Source organism: Neovison vison, chromosome 5 (genome assembly GCF_020171115.1).
Source record: "Neovison vison isolate M4711 chromosome 5, ASM_NN_V1, whole genome shotgun sequence".
NCBI lineage: Eukaryota > Metazoa > Chordata > Mammalia > Carnivora > Mustelidae > Neogale > Neogale vison.
The window spans coordinates 60,083,339-60,100,274 of NC_058095.1; the positions used below are offsets into that span (position 1 = coordinate 60,083,339).

A 16,936-nucleotide genomic window follows, 5' to 3' on the forward strand; every position below is an offset into this window, starting at 1 on the left:
CCACACAGCTTGCAGCCCTTTGCCTGGCAAAATCAGTTATTGGATGTCCTGGTCTTGAGTCCTCAGTGACTGGAGATGGATAGAAGATGGGCTTTGCTCAAAGTCAACTGCTGAGCCCTTACAGGGGATGTCTGGTGATTGCTCCTGCCAAATAGTGGTGTTTGACCTTTACTTTCTCAGAGGCTGAAATCAGGGTCCTAAAGGGAAATCTAGTTATACTTACTTTTACTGTACTTGAAATGTGAAGTGAAACACGTCTTTGTAATCTAACCATTGAGACATAGGGATCAAAAAAGAACCAGCAAGCTAGATTTTTAAACAAAGGTGCTCTCACCTGGAAACATGTACATTTCTTTTCTCTACACCCTCTTTTGGGACAAGGCCCTCTGATATTGACATACATTGCTATTAGTAACGCTTTTAATCTGTTACTCCCATACTCTTTAAATGTCTTTACATAGCAGATCCAAGAGTTTGAAGCATCTGTGGGGATTTTCTCAAGGAGCTCTTCTAAATGGCAATTTAAAAAAACATTTATTTATTTATTTATAAATAATCTCTTTACCCAACACAGGGCCTGAACTCATGGTCCCAAGATTCAAAGTCACATGCTTTTCTGACTGAGCCAGCCAGGTGCCCCATGAATTTCTTTTTTTCCTTTTGTAAAAATTCATTTATTTGACAGAGAGATCACAAGTAGGCAGAGAGGCAGACGGCGGGAGGGGGGAGCAGACTCCCTGCTGAGAAGAGAGCCCAATGTGGCACTTGATCCCAGGACCCCGAGATCATGACCCAAGCTGAAGGCAGAGGCTTAACCCCCTGAGCCCAGCCCGGTGAAGTTTTTGATTATTGTTATTGCCTGATTGACTTTCCCTCTCCCCAAAGATTATGCCAGCTAGTAGTTTTATTACTTAAAAAGCAATTTTTTACTTATTAAAGTAAAAGTAATTTTTTACTTTTAAGCAATTCATTTTCTTAGCCATGTATGAGATTTTTTTGTTTGTTTGTTTGTTTTTAAAGATTTTATTTATTTACTTGACAGAGAGAAATCACAAGTAGATGGAGAGGCAGGCAGAGAGAGAGAGAGGGAAGCAGGCTCCCTGCTGAGCAGAAAGCCCGATGCAGGACTCAATCCCAGGACCCTGAGATCATGACCTGAGCCGAAGGCAGTGGCTTAACCCACTGAGCCACCCAGGCGCCCAAGTGTCTTTGTTTTTTTACGGTTGCCATAACCAACTATCACCGCCTGGATGGCTTAAAAAACAGAAATTTATTTGCTCAGAGCCTTGGAGGCTAGAAGTCCAAGATCATAGCGTTGACAGGATTGGTGTCTTCTTAAACTTCTTCCCTTGGTTTGTAGATGGCCACCTCTTCCCTGTGTCTTCACAGTTTTCCTTCAGTGTGTGTCTGTCTCTTATTCCCTTTAAAAGGACACTGGACATATGGCATTAGGGCATACCCATACGACTTCACTTTACCCTAATCACCTCTTTAAAGGCTTTGTCTTCAAATATAGTTATTTATACATTTTTTTTTTTTGGCGGGACACAATTCACCCCATACTGAATGATAAAACACAAACATATGAAAAATATGAGTGTAAGAAAAAGTAAAAAGCCTATAGCTTTGTCAGTTTTAAGAAATCAATGTTGTTCCTTGCTTTTGCCCATATGCAGACCTAACTGGTGGTTTGAACAACCCCAAATGTAACTTAAAATTTTTTTAAGATTATTTATTTATTTGAGAGAGAGAGAGAGAGAGCAAGAACACAAGTAGGGTAAAAGGTAGAGGGAGAAGCAGACTCCCCGCTGAGCAGGGAGCCTGATGTGGAATTCAATCCCAAGACCATGGGATCTGAGCCAAAGGCAGATGCTTAAGCAACAGAGCCATCCAGGGACCCCTGAAATGTAACTTTTTATGTATAATCTAAAATAATACTAGTAAAATAATACTGCATGGTTTTAAAGGAATTTCCTAGTAGTTGCCTAATTTCTAGTATTGCCTCCAGGATTTCTATCAAATTAACAAGTTTTGTTAAAGAAATATGTATAATTGGAAAAGCGGGCTTGTAGCACATTACATAATAAGATTATGAATAAATCAACTACCTGTATCAAAGAATGGGGGTGGGATTCTTAAAGTACTTATAGGGACGGGGAGACTAATAGCCCTCCAAGCTATTTTTTGGCACCACCCCAATTTCCCAAGAGCTGGAAAAGAGAAATGAGGTGACATACAGATGCAACAGTGACATTTAGACCACAGGAACTGGTTGGGAACCCTACTGGCAGACACTGGAATAAAGTGTCTGAAAATTGCTCAGATAGAACGATTTCATATCTGGTCATGCTGCAACTGGAGCTTGATGATGACAAGATACTATATTTGGTTCATTTGTCAGCAAAACTGTAGGGCTGCGGATGCCTTTTCTCAATCTGCCAAAGTGGCCAAGCCCATGAAAATACGAAACAATTGTGTGGGAAGGGCAGTGCCTTCTTTTTCTGCATCAGTCTTTTCTAATTGTTCATAAGTTGTGTTCATATTTGGAAACAAGAACTTCATCTGATTTTGTATACCAACCCCCTAGGCACTAAGGTATAAATCCCAAAGAGAAGAAAGCCATTTTCCAGTGTGCACCTTCAAAGGAGAGAATGGTAGGGAGTCAAAGATTCTCCTTTTCTTTGTCATTGTTCTCTTTCCAATTGCACCATGCAGAAGATGTAGACAGAATATTTAGCCTGTACTCTGTACGGGGCAGCCTGGATGGGAACCTTTTCTTTCTGGGTCTTATAAGATACAGGAAGATACAGGATTTCTCAGAACCAATAAAAGCAAGATGGGCTCCTGATTCTTTTTTTTTTTTTTTTTTTAAGATTTTATTTATTTATTTGACACACACGGAGAGAGACCACTAGTAGGCAAAGAGGCAGGCAGAAAGAGAGGGGGAAGCAGGCTTCCTGCTGAGCAGAGAGCCCAATGCGGGGCTTGATGCCAAGACCCTGGGATCATGACCTGAGCCAAAGGCAGAGGCTTTAACCCCCTGAGCCACCCAGGCGCCCCTGGGCTCCTGATTCTTAGATGGGGATATGGCACTGTTTACAATGACTGAGACTTGGAGGTATTGCTGGGTCAGCCAAACCCTGTGAGGGGAGTCCTGAGGCAGAGCGGAGAATGAAAGCCTTTCCACTAAATACATCCACCCATCTTCCATATGCCTTTATTGCTTCCCCAATTTACTTTTCTTAAGCCCTATCTCTAGCCACTTTTAGCATCTGAGCACTCATGATGAGGCTGAGGTTGGATTTACAGCAAGAAGGCAGAGCTCTTTGGACCGAGGGCACAATTCCAACATGTTATGAGGAAGTTGCAGCACAGATAGTCTGTGCAGAAGGAGATTCCAGAAGGAGGTCCTTGTGTACATTGTGCAATGCTTCCAAAGGGCAGGGATCACGGTTTAGATTGTCTGCTATGTTGAATAGTTGGTCATTCTATTATAGGCAGAGATAACTCTACCCAGAGACCCAGGTCTCCAGCTGCCAAGTCACATTTCCATTGGCCCAGAAACTCTTAACTTCACAGAGGACTATTTTGCTGCTTTTAGCTGCGCCTTCCTAAAATCAAAGTTTCTGCGCAAAACAATGGAAGAAACTTGATTTGGGTGGGGGGGGAGGTTGTCATTTCATGCAGCTCATAATAATGACCACCCCTAGTCTTATCAGGTGCTGAGGAGGTGGGTGAGGGAAACCAGGGTGTGTTGAGGGGAAGATGGTGACATAACTAGTGTATTTGGGGAGGCCAGGGAATGCTAGGTGCTTAAGACACTGTTTTTCAAATTTAATATCTATATGAAGATGTAGTTTCGGATTCGTAGTTTTGGGATGTGTCCGTGGACCCTACTGGAGTAGGACTCCCTGGCAGCCCCCAGGCCACTGTAGAGGCTTGGGGTGTTAGGCAGAACTTAACAGTAGCTTCACATGGAACCACAGCTAGACAACTCCTCCGGACGAGCCGCGTCAGACACTAGACAGGAAGCATGATCCCTGGGATCCTTTGTAGCTTTACCGCTCTGATTTGGGGTTCTGAGGTTTCCAACAAGGTGGTTCTTTTTTTAAGTAGGTTCCGTGCCGGGCATGGATCTGGAACTCACGACCTGGAGATCAAGAGTCCCATGCGCCACCAACTGAGCCAGCCAGGTGCTCTCTCCCCTCTCCCCCCACAACCGGGTTTTTCAACTTTTGGGGTCACAGGCCTCCGTGGGAACAAGGAAAGCTCTGCGTCCCCTAACCTCCCCGGTGCACACGCACTCCTAATGGTGCAAGCCTCGTTAGGCCCCGCAGCCCCGGCGCAGCAGTCCCGCCCGCCTTCCCTCCGGGTCGGGCACCCGCGTCCTGGGCGGTTCTGCGGATCCGCAGCTGGCCCGGCTCCGCGTCAGGCGCGGGCGGGGGCGTGCCAGGGGGCGGGACGGGGGTGGGGCCAAGGCGGGCGCTAGCCGCGCCCCTCGGCCGTGCGAGAGGCCGAGCTTGCTGCATTGCAGCCGCCGCGGCGCCGCTCGGCTCCTCACTCCCAACAATGGCGGCTCCGAGCCCGAGCGGCGGCGGCGGCGGCTCCGGGGGCGGCAGCGGCAGCGGCACCCCGGGCCCCGTGGGGCCCCCGGCGCCGGGCCACCCGGCCGTCAGCAGCATGCAGGGTAAGGAACGCGCCAGCGCCGCGACCCCGGCCCCCCGGCGCGGCCGTCGGCGTCGTCGCGGCCTGTCCCCGCGGCCGCGGACGCCCCCGGACCCGGCTGAGGGAGCCACCGGAGCCGCCCGCGCCCGCCCCCCGCCCTCCCTCGCGCTTCCCGCCGCGCGCCCGGCCCTGCCCCGGCCCCGGCCCGGGCCCCGCGCGCAGGCCCGGGGCCGCGGCCTCCACCTCCGCCCGCGCGCGGCCGCTCGACCCCGGCGGCCCTGCGCGCGGGGCCCACCTGGCCCTGCACCGCTCCCGCGGCCGCCCCCGCCGCGCCGCCGCCGCTCACCTGGCGCCGCCCCGCCCGCGCTTCCGGGCCTGAGCCCGCCCGGCCCGGCGACCCGGCCGCGCAGGTAGGCGGCGGCGGCGTCTCAGCCCCAGCCCGGCGCCCCCCGGCGCTCCGCCGCCGCAGTGGGGCCCCGCGCAGGGCCATCTTGGCTCCCCGCGGGGCGCAGCTGGAGCCGGCCCGCCTGCCGAGCTGACCTCCCGGCCCTGCGCTCCAGCGGGACCCCGCGCCTGCAAACTTTCGCGGGGGTTCCGCGCGCCGGGAGGGCGAGAGGGGTGGGGGGAGGAGGCGCTCGGGCCTGTGCCACCTGTAAGGTGGTGGTGTGGACGGCCGCGGGCCTGGCGGAGCGGCTTGTCCGGGGCCGGGGGTGTCCGCGTGAGCATGGCAGGCTCAGAATCTCAGCACAGAAGCGAGAGAGAGCAGATTCGGTTCCAGTGCAGAGGGGCAGGCAGTGGAACGCGGCAGGGGTCAAAGTGGTCCCGTGTCGCGTCTGGACATCCGAGGCAGCTTCCTAATTCATGGCTGGCTGTCCTCACCGGGAGTGCGCATTTAGATCGGTAGGGCTCCTGACAGGGGTGGTGGTGGTGGTGGGGGCTGTTGTGAAAATACCAGGCCCCAGCCCATCGGGGGCCATTTCCTTAAGTTTCCTGCGGAATTTCGAGGAGTAATGTTATTTTTAAAACAGGGAATCTCAGAAATCTCTTGACAACTTCGGCTGACTGCTTATGTTACCTTATTAGCGGAATCTGTCGGGGTACCCTTGGTGGTCCGTGTCGCCATGGTTACTCTTTGATGAAAAGCTTCCTAAGGACGCTTTGGTCAGTCTTAACCGGGTGTCTAGGTGTGTCTGAACCGCGTTAGGGTCAACATTTACTGACTATCTTGTGTTTATGAGAGCGTCTGTGATTCAGGAAGCAGAGACAGGATTTTAGTCATTTTTATATCCCAGCTGCCCTCCCTATGAGATAATTTTGATACACATAAAGAATGGTGACATATAGACAGGGTGATGTCAGAGCTCAGAGGACACTTTCTGTGCAGGCTTTCATCATTAATTCAAATTGAATTCGTTATTGGATGCTGCTGTGTTGCACAGCACACTGTATAGACGAAGTGAAACATGGATTTAGTGATCTTACCGCTTTCCAGTCTAGTTGTTGCTGGTGGGGAAATGAAACAGCAAAACGACAACTTAGGGTTGTATTGCTTATGCAAAACGGGTGACTTACAATGCTTGTAAAAGTAATGCAGGTTTTTTGGCGGGGAGTTCATGGTGGGGAGTAGGGAGGCTGATAGTTTGAAAAAGTTGTATAAATGTATTCTTTTTTTGTTGCTCAAAACAAAATTTATTGAGCATCTGCTTAGTGCTGGGCATAGACTGTGTAGTGCTGGGTTTGCAGAAAAGAGTGAACGGGGCAGTCACAGCTCTGATGGAGATTACCCTCCCCATGGGATGGGCCAGGGAAGACAATCGGCAGGTAAATAATGGAGAAAAGTGTTACAGAGATAACAAGCTGGGTTTTGTGATGGAAGATAATGGGGAAAGGTAGAGTGCTTTGATAAGATGGTTTAAGAAGACCTGTCTGTAAAGACGACGCTCCTGCTAAAGGCAAAGGGAAACTGTATGAAGGCTCCAAAGTGGGCAAAGTGGGGAAGACCTTGGGGTGTTGTAGGAATGCAAAGTCCTTGTGGCTGGGCATTATTCTGACGTTCTCCATGCTTCTCCGCCACCCCTGAATGCCAGTGCCTAGTAAACTAAACTTTCTATCAAGCGGAACCTATTTTCAAAGGGAGAAGGAATACATAGGACTTCTCTTTGAATTATTGATGAATTTCTTTTACCACTACCATGTCTAGCCTTGATTGCTTCAGGAACCTGCTAGATATATCTTGTTACTTGAACCTGTTTTGGTTCCTCAGAATGAAGAGAAGCACTTGACATTCTCAGGATGTTGTCTAGCACAGTCCAGGTTATAGACCATGAGCTTAATAGCAGTTTAGGATCTTTTCTGTTTTGTGTAGTTCGAGCCTAACCTTTCATGCTTCATCTGCCCTAGAGACCTTCAGTTTTAGATCAGACTTCAGAGCCTCAGAATGTTTGGTATATCACCCCCTTGCTCCAGTCTACTTCTACTTGCTACCCCAGAACACTGCCTTTCTGGGCGGTGTTAATGACCTCCCTTCTTTCAAGCAACTAGTATTCATATATGGAATACATTTTATCTAACAGACATTAAGAGGTACTTCTATGTGATGAGCGCTGTGCTGGGCACTGGATAACCCTGTACACTTTTTTCATGGGGTTTGTGGCCCAGGAGTGGCCCAGTTGGGAGGCATTATTTTCTTAATATCATAATGTTTAAGATCCAGAGCTCTGGAGTCCTGGATTTGAATCCCCTTCTCAGGATTTAAGATTTTTGTGACCTAGGGCAAGATACTTAACCTCTCCAAGCTTGTTTCTCAGTTGAAATGTAGGAATAATGTAGGAATCACAACTTCTTTGAGAATGCACACAGCATAGTCCTGACATATAGTAAGGATGTGATACATGCCCACCATCACCATTGTTAATAGCAACAATGCTGTTATTTGTAAGGGTGTCCTTAATGGTCTCTTTCATTATTACTAGATGTGTCCCTAACCCCTCATGATCCACTGCACAGTTTCTCCAGCTTCATTATTACTGGGTTCTACCCTTCTCATTAATCTGTTGATGTCCACTTTTCATTGAGCCTTTCTTTTAAGAATATTCCTGATGAGTCTTTATTCTACCTGGATTCAGGTAGAATACCTGCTCGGTCATGTACAAGCTCTGTGACTTGGGATGATTACTCACCTTCTCTGAACTCTGAGTTTTTCATCTGTTAAAATAGGGATACAACCTACCTGACAGGGCTGTTGTGATGATCACATTATTAGATTAATGCACACAGGAGTGCTTGGAAAATTGTAAACTGTAAGTATATAAGGATTTTTAATAGACATGGCTATTCACCTGGTTGAATTACTAGACACTTAAAACATATGACTATCTCATAAACACAAGAAGTTTATTTTAGAAGACTTAAAGTAGGGAAAAAATAAAACTTCTGTTAAAAATAAGACTTCTGTATTTCTGTAAACTCTACTCAGCTGAGAAGTGCCAGTTTTTTTTTTTTAAAGATTTCATTTATTTATTTATTTGACAGAGAGAGAGAGAGATCACAAATAGGCAGAAGGGGAGGGGGAAGCAGGCTCCCCACTGAGCAAAGAGCCTGATGCGGGTGCCTCAATCCCAGGACCCTGAGATCATGACCTGAGCCGAAGGCAGAGGCTTAAGCCACTGGGCCACCCAGGCGCCCGAGAAGTGTCAGTTTTTAAAGCGATTTTTAAAATGTGATTAGAATAGTTAGCATCTATAGTTGATTCTGAAAAATATGGAAGCATCGGAAAGTACTTGCTACAGGAAGCAGTTATAAAGTCTACATTGTAGGTACCTCTGATTCTCTTAATGAGCTGTTCTAGATAGGCAGTTTTTTCTTTTTTCTTCTCCGGTCTCAGCTGTAGATGTGTCATAAAACTTATGGACTACTAGTCCAGTCCTTGCTTATTTACCTTCACCTGAACTATTTATAAATAGCATTTAAAGTAAAAAGATGATCGTTTGGTTCTCCTTAAAAAACACACTCACACAAGGGCACCTGGGTGGCTCAGTTGGTTAGGCATCCAACTCTGGATTTCAGCTCAGGTCTTGGTCTCAGGATCATGAATTCAAGCCATGCGCTGAGCTCCACGCTGGGTGTGTAGCCTGCTTAAAAACAAAAACAAAACCAGAAACACATACACAATAATGTACAGCATGGCAGCTATTGTTAATAATACTATATTGCATATTTGAAAGTTGCTACGAGTAAATCTTAAAAGTTCTCATCACAAGAATGTAAGTTTTTTGTGTATGGTGATATTAACTAGACTTATTATAGCGATTATTTTGTGATATGTACAAATATCAAGTCATTAAGTTATATATCTGAAATTAATGTCATGTATATTAATTATACCTCAGTACTAAAAAACTTTATGAAAGAAACACAGAACTTTCAGGCGTAATGGTGGATGTCTGCTAAAAAAGATTTCAAATCAGTACACTTTTTTCTCTCAATAATATTTAAATATATAAAATATGTGTGAAATGCCTTATTTGTGATTATATTAGACTGTTGTACCATTTAGTCTGTGGTTTCCAAGAACCATAGGAAGATGCCTTTATTTGGATACTAAAGAACTGAATTGTGCAGACAGTAGATATAGTTCCCTAGGACTGTTTCCCTTTCCTTCCAGGCAGGCTGAGTACTATTCCCTTAACCATTCATGTGACAAAACCTGGGACCAAGCAAGTTGGTCCCCTCTCAAAGCACAGTGCATTTCTCTGTTTTCTCTTAAAAACAAGCACAATCCTAGTATTAAAAGACAAAAAGTACAAAAACAATCCTTTCAATATACTTATTTTCTCTCCTTTTCCTCTCATGTACCTTCAAGTGAATGTGTACTGAAACTCATTTTAAGATGGGATATTAGTTAACCCTGTATTTTGAGTCCTGTTCCCCCCCCCCCATAAATTTCTTTATTTTTCTTCCATTTCTGTGAGCAGCTGGATTGCTTTGGGCTCATCCAACCTTCCCTGCTTCCTAGGGATCAGGAGATCACAAGCAGCTCTATCATACATAAGCCAGGTCAGTCTCTGTAGTCTCCATCTCTCAGAGATAGGGAGTCGGTCCAAGTTACACAACCTGGGAAACCTTCATTCAGATTTAAAGTTAAGAAGGGAAACCAATAGTTAACACAGCTCTTTTTCACTCTTTCCCTAATTTGATGCTCATAAACACTACTTTAAGGGTAGGTTGCCTTAGTTCCCTCTCATAGATTAGGGAACTAACATTCAATGAAGTGATTTGCTCTGGAGGAGGTGGGTTCTGACCCACTCGTGTGACTAGTAGCCTTTCTTCTTGCTCAGTAGCACAGGGTCACACAGGTTTTCCGTGCTCAGAGCTGTTTCAGCCATTCAGGTCTGAGAGAAGAAACTTTGCCAGAATGATGCAGATTCAGGAATAGAAAGGGGAAATTATTTTAGGTTTCGGTTGGGGAGGGTGGAAGCTCTAAGCAGCCAGCCATGTTTGGGTTGATTTTGGAGCCTTGTTGCTTCCTGATGCTCCTTTATGTTCTAGAGTTTTAAACTTCATGGAGGGTTGACAGTAGCATTTTGGATTAGGAGGCATTTTGATTGGGAATCTAAAGTAAGTAGAAAATTTTAATTAGGCATTGGCCCAGGAAGCCAGTATAGATTTGAAAGGTAATGGAACCCTTTCATCACCGTACATAATATGTAAAAGGAACCCATTTAGCAGAAGAGTTAATAATTTATGTTGCTATCCCGACTAAATTTGACATTTGGTGGAAGTGACTGTTCTGCCAATGGGCATGGGTTTGCTTCTCCCCTTGTCCCCGACCCCAGGAGCTCCAGAAAGTCTTCATGTGTTGACTTTTCATGCTTTTGGCAAGGTATAGAATTACTGTGTACTTATAGAAAGGCTTCAAGGGCCAGGAGTGATAAGATTGGCCTAACTTGTGGCTACACAGTGAAAGGGACCATTGGTTAGTAGTTAACTCAAGATGGGCCTTTCGAAAGAAGGTAACATTCATATTGTATACAGCTTGATTCCTGGCAAACACATCATTCCCCACCACATGGAAAGATGATTGAAGTAGGCACCACAGCAGCTTTTTCAAGGCTTGTTATGTTCAGCTTACCAAAGGGCACTCAAAATTTATAAAAGGGAGAAATAAGAGAAGTGTTACCAGATATATCTGCTATGCCTTCATTGTCTGACCTTACTAAAAAAGTATTGGCTCCCCTGATGTGTGCTGGTATCTCTGAGATCTGGTTTAGCTTCCTGCCAGGGAAAGTATCCACCTTCTTGGACACCAGGGCACCAGGCTGTGTCTGGGAAGGGCTGTGGCAGAATGTAAGGCCTGGGGTGGGATCCCCAGGCTGTCTGGAGTCCCTCCCTTTTACTTCTCCCAGGGAGACAGGGAATGAAAGGAGAGGGACTGGTTTTGTGTAGGTGGAGCTGGTCTGATGGGGAAAGTGTCAGGCATTGCTCACCCGAGGGAGAGACCAGGAATGATCACTACGGTAATAATGACCTGCAGTATTCCAGGTGCTGTTGGACATTTTAGAGATATTGCTTAATCATCACAGAGCGCTTTTGGGTATTGCTGTTCTATTTTACAGATGAGGAAGTTGAGGCTCATAGAGGTTAGATACTTCCCACAGTCACAGAGGTAATCAGTTGCCCTCCCCAGGTGTACTCAGGCTTCCCTGAACAAGCTGGAGGTATTAATACAGCATTTAGTTACACAACCAAAGAGTAAATGAGGTAGTCATTGGCCAGAGGCAGGAAAAAGAAATGGATCATGAGGTCTGATAAGATCCCAAACTAAAAGCAACTATGGAGGGGCGCTTGGGTGGCTCAGTTGTTAGGCGACTGCCTTTGGCTCCAGTCATGATCCCAGGGTCCTGGAATCGAGCCCCGCATCAGGCTCCCTGCTCAGATGGAGGCCTGCTTCTCCCTCCCCCACTTCCCCTGCTTGTTTTCCCTCTCTTGCGGTGTCTCTCTCTGTCAAGTAAATAAAATCTTAAAAACAAAACAAAACAAAACAACTATGGAAAGGATTTGATCAGTATTTGTCAAATCATGAATGGTTCTGGACGACACAAACAAGCTGGGACCAACTGAATTATGGTGGACTTCTCTGAAGTTTGAGGCTGGTGAAGCAAGGAAAGTGAAAGGAAACAACACAGCAGGAGTCAAATCTTATGGAAACCACTCTAAGTACAATGCACATGCAAATTTCAGACAAGCCAAGATAAACCCTTAGATGTTAGAGCTGTAATGATGTACTCTGAGTAACTGCAGTTGAGGCCACATGCCACAGTTTTGAGGTTGAATCTGGAAGGCAGCAAACAACTAGACTCTTCATGCTTGTCAGAAGGAAGGCTTGGTAGATTGCTCTATGGGCGTGACCTGGTAAGGTGGCTTTGATTTTCTTTACGCTAGTGTGGCTTCATTCTGAAATTCATAGTCCATTGTCAGCAGTACCCAAATCTGGGATGCCCAGAGGCCTGAAAGGAATCGCTGAGGAAGTGGGAAATCACTTACACCCCTGTCCCGCACGTACCATCTCCGGGTTATAACATCAACCCAAAGCATCAGGCCAGGGAGAATGTAAAACCCCATGGGAGGGGGGCTCTTACCCAGGCAAAGTAGGTCCTGACACACTGTTTCCAAATTTTAAGATGAGATTACTTTTTTTTTTTTTTTTTTAAAGTAGCTTCCACACTCATGGAGTCCAACATGGGGCCTGAACTCACAACCCTGAGATCGAGACCTGAGCTGGGATTAAGAGTCAGACACTTTACCATCTGAGCCACACAGACGCCCCATACAGATATTTTTTAAATTTTATAGTTAAAGAAGGATCCTGGGGGTCAAGTGAAATGATTTGAGTTTCACAGTTGGAACTAGGACCCTGGGCTGATGTTGCTTCTTTTTTCCTTTCACAAAGGCTCTTTGCCTTTTGTTTTTCTATATACATAATGCACATTGTAAAGGGTCTTCTATGCTAATGTAGACAAGCTTACTTTATCGGGCACATACGGTAATGGTAAGTTTTGAGTCATGGCCAGTGAAGGGCTGTCACGATTGAGGTAACAGTCAGAGAATGAGTAGGAATGTGGGAAAGAGGGTGACCTCGTGAGAAAGAGGAGAGAAAAAGCCCTACACAGCTCCATTTCTCCACACCACCATATACTTCTGGATGCTTGATCTTGGGGGTCTAAGATTTAACACAAGTAAGCTCACCTAGGGCCAGATAAAATGAAAAGGACTCAAATTTGAAGTAGAGGATCATGTAGAATTTAGACTCAGGGTACAGATACCAGAATAAAAGAGGGAGGCACCTAAGATATTTAAGATTAACTGCTACCAGCAACGGATTTTACTGATACCTTAAGTGTGTGGATGGGAAGACAGAATTTCTGAGATACAGGAGACCTCATTCACATTCATATGTGAATGAATATTAATGGATGAATTACAGTATAGCCAAAATCTGGCTTTGTCTACAGCCGAGGATACTGGAAGTTTTCCTCACCGTTTCTTTACCACCGTCTTTCTGTTCTTGTACAGGATTGCTGGTGGTCCCCTCACTGCCTCCCTGCCCTTTGAGAGTAAGGAGCTAGGGGAGGTCTAGAAAGATTTAGCTAATAGCCTTTTATCTGATCTGACTGATAAGACTAAGTGGAATTCCAAAGTGAGCCATTCTGTTTGAGTCAGTGGAGCCCTCCTTGCCTTTGAACTCTGGGTCTGTTAGCAAGTCTTTTCTGAGTAAGAAATGATGCAGAGATGAATGTTGGTGTGAGGCCTCAGAATCCCTTCACGGGGTCATTTATCCATAATAAAAAGAACAAGTCCTGTAGTGACGCTTTGGGAATTCCAGACTCCTCCATTTTTAGTTACCTGCATTGGTTCTGTACTTGAAGTGGGTTTAACCCCTCGTGTTAGAGCAGTAATTGGTGACACTCTAACATTGTCAGTTACATCTGCCTTTACACATTTTTCCTCCTGGAACTTTTTTTACATAATTGTGCAGACAGATCCAGCTCATTCTTTTTCTTGTATCTTTCAAGTTTATTTATCTTGCTTTTTTCCCCATTCATATTGCTATTCTGTTTACCTCTCATCCACTATTTATTTTTTGCTACCTAGTAGCAACCAATGAGCTAAAAAGAAAAGAGTGACTATTGACTTAAACTTGTTTCAGTCTTTCCTCCCTTTGCATCCTCTCCAGTTGTTGCAGGTGAATTTTCCCTTCTTTCTCCCCCCACCTACCCCCCTCCCCTGTGGGGGGAGGGAGGGTACTGGAAGCTGGGCTTTGGAACCATTGGCGGGGGTGGGGGAGTGGGGGGTGGGGGGTGGTTGTTGCTGAAGCACCAGTGTGCTCTCTATCTGTGTATTTCTGTCTGTCTCCAGAGAGCCAGTTTCCTCTCCTTGACCTGTGCTCCCCTCATTTTGCCCAGGAGGAAGCTGGCTAGCTTTTAGTTGCTTAGGCTTCTAAAACCCACGGATCTCTGACTTTTCTTTCTGAAGTCTTTTCCTGCCATATATCTGGTGGGGTAGCAAGTTGAGCTTGAGGTGGTAGCTGTGTCCACGTTTGCCCCAAGGACTTCTGCTGGTGAAGTCTCTCCATTCACACTCCCTCCTGTGTTGTCTTTTTGTGATTAGGTAGTAAGCAGTGGGTTACTTTTGGCTAAAGTAGCTACCTTAAGATTTTTCAGGTTTTGTATGTTGTAAGTGAGGTCTTTATCTTAGAATCTTAAGCATCTTGGTAACTGGATGAGAAAGACAATTTAAACACATCCTTCCTTTTAGTCCTGCCTCTTTTTTTTCGAAGTTTTGATTGTGTTTGCATAAATGCAAGCTTGAGTGGATCCTCATTCTGAATTTCCCCGTGTTGTTCCCAAAAGCATTCATGAACACAGGCATAGGAAGACTACTAAGAAAACCAGACCCACTTAAACCAAACGGATGAGATTTTGTGAAGGTTTGGTCATAAACAGCCTATTTTACTGAGTGCATTTCACAAAGAAATTAAATCTGTATGAATGTAGGCATAAGGTATAAGCAGGTCGAGCTGGATTTGGGAAATGAGTTCACAGGTTTTTTTCCTGTAACTTGTAAGGTTCCATTCTGCTGTATCATTCCTAGGGACACAGTCTTCTTGTCAGGCCTCCATTAGAAGGGTTTCTGCCCCTCCTCACTAGTTCACTGTCTTACGCTTGAAGTTAGCGAATTGACTAGAAAACGTTGGTTTGAGTGTTGAGGCTTCCCAATTTATGACCTACTTTTGAAGCCTTTGAATCAGTGTAGCAATTAATCATGAATAGTTCTAAGTAGTGTGAGTTAATAAAAATAACCTGTAATGTGTTATGAATTTCTGGATTTAAAAAATTAACAAGAATATTCGAAAAGTTACTCTTGACTTCCAGGGGCTAATGGCTACTCTGTTTCTCGAATAGATGTGAAAAGTTAAGGTAACGGCAGAATTTAGAATTTAAACTTGACTTCAGCTTCGCTTGATAAAGTACAGCTTTATCTGAGACAGCTGACTTTTTTAAAGAAAGCCCGTATGTTACATTTATCACGGTGATGGTGGGGCTTATGTGATTTGAACTGTTCTTGAATTGGTTTTGTTCAAATGTAACATAAAAATGCAATGTCATGTTCTAATTTTGGTTTGTTTGATTTACAGTCAATGAACTGGAACTTATCTCTTTTACTTTAGGCTTTCAGATAAACTTCTGTGAAAAGGCACAAAGTAAGCTACAAATTTTATGATACTATGCTACTTACTTTTTTTCACATCCATTTTGGTATTGGGAATGTGTCCACTATTGTTTCAACTAACCAACCATGGCAATTTTACATTAAAAGAGCTTCCATTTCTCATTCTTACTCCAAATACCAAAAAGAAAAAAAAAGTCATTGTTATATTCTTGATTGTAAGTTGTTCTTTAAAAAAAAAAAAGATTTTATTTATTTATTTGACAGATCACAAATAGGCAAAGAGGCAGGCAGAGAGAGAGAGAAGAGGAAGCAGGCTCCCCGTAGAGCAGAGTGCCCTATGTAGGGATGTGGGGCTCGATGTGGGGATGTGGGGCTTGATCCCAGGACCTTGGGATAATGACCTGAGCTGTAGGCAGAGGCTTTAACCCACTGCCACCCAGGTGCCCCTGTAAATTGTTCTTGTTTGCACTTGAAATTGAAATAGAAAGATACAGATATTCAAATGTACGTAGGCATAGGAAGACATATATAGATATGCAGATGTATGTAGATTTGGAAATGTAGATAGGTCCAGAAAGCAGACTAGATTTAGAAAGATGTATACAGGTATCAAAAGATAGGTTTATATGATGTAGTTATAAAAAGCTGTACATAGGTATTTGGACTTAATCATAATTTAGACTACAAATTGAGGAAAGGTTTCTATTAATATCGTGGTGCAAAAAGTATGTCACTCTACTCAGAATTTTCATGCTTTAAAATTGATTTTTTTGAACCATACACTTAGAGCATTTTAACTTTTCTCTTTGAAAAAGTTTGTTTCTTCCTCCTCCTGCCTCCCCTTAACCCACTATAGACTAGTACTCTATATTAGGACATTAGTCTTTATTGAATACAGAATACATTTTCTATTAAAGCACATTTTTTAAGCTAAAACAAATTCATTTTAACCTTAAATATCATTTGTATAAATGCAGTTTCAAAAAAACCCTCACTCAAGGAGGCTACTCTCCAGTTGACAAAAAAAAAAAAAAATCCCCCAATATAATATTAACTAGTATCATCATCTGCTGATTTACTCACAGAATGAGGAAGAATGGGGACCACTTTTTGATAAACATCCTTCTCCCTCCCAGCTTTATTGAGATTTAATTGTCATATAACATTAAGTTTAAGGTGTACAGTGTGGTGATTTGATAAATATTGCAAAATGATTATCACAGTATGGTTAGTTAGCACCTCCCCCACCTCCCATAACATTAGTATTTCTTTTTGTGCTGAGACCATTTAAGATTTACTCTTTTAGGGCACCTGGATGGCTCAGTCAGTTAAGCATCTGTCTTTGGCTCAGGTCATGATCCTAGGGTCCTGGGATGGAGCTCCTGGGGCTGGCTTCCGGCTCAGCAGGGAGTCTACTCCCTCTTATACTCTTTGTCAAATAAACAAATCTTAAAAAAAAAAAATTGACTTTTTTAGCAATTTTCAAGTGTATCATACAGTATCATTAACAATAGTCACCATGCTGTACATTTTGGATCCCCCA

General features: G+C 44.5%; 1 protein-coding gene across 2 annotated transcripts in view; it reads left to right on the forward strand.

Annotated features, from left to right (window-relative positions):
- Positions 1 to 4,553: 4,553 nt before the first annotated feature.
- Positions 4,554 to 16,936, forward strand: part of MAP2K4 (mitogen-activated protein kinase kinase 4) — a 132,909-nt gene continuing 120,526 nt past the window's right edge. The window contains exons 1-2 of one of the 2 annotated variants that reach the window (XM_044249126.1): positions 4,554 to 4,687; positions 15,392 to 15,424. In XM_044249126.1, the coding sequence (XP_044105061.1) occupies positions 4,570 to 4,687; positions 15,392 to 15,424 (151 nt within the window). In that variant the 5' untranslated portion in view covers positions 4,554 to 4,569. The remainder of the gene's footprint in view (positions 4,688 to 15,391; positions 15,425 to 16,936) is intronic. The other variant, XM_044249127.1, reaches the window with a different exon arrangement.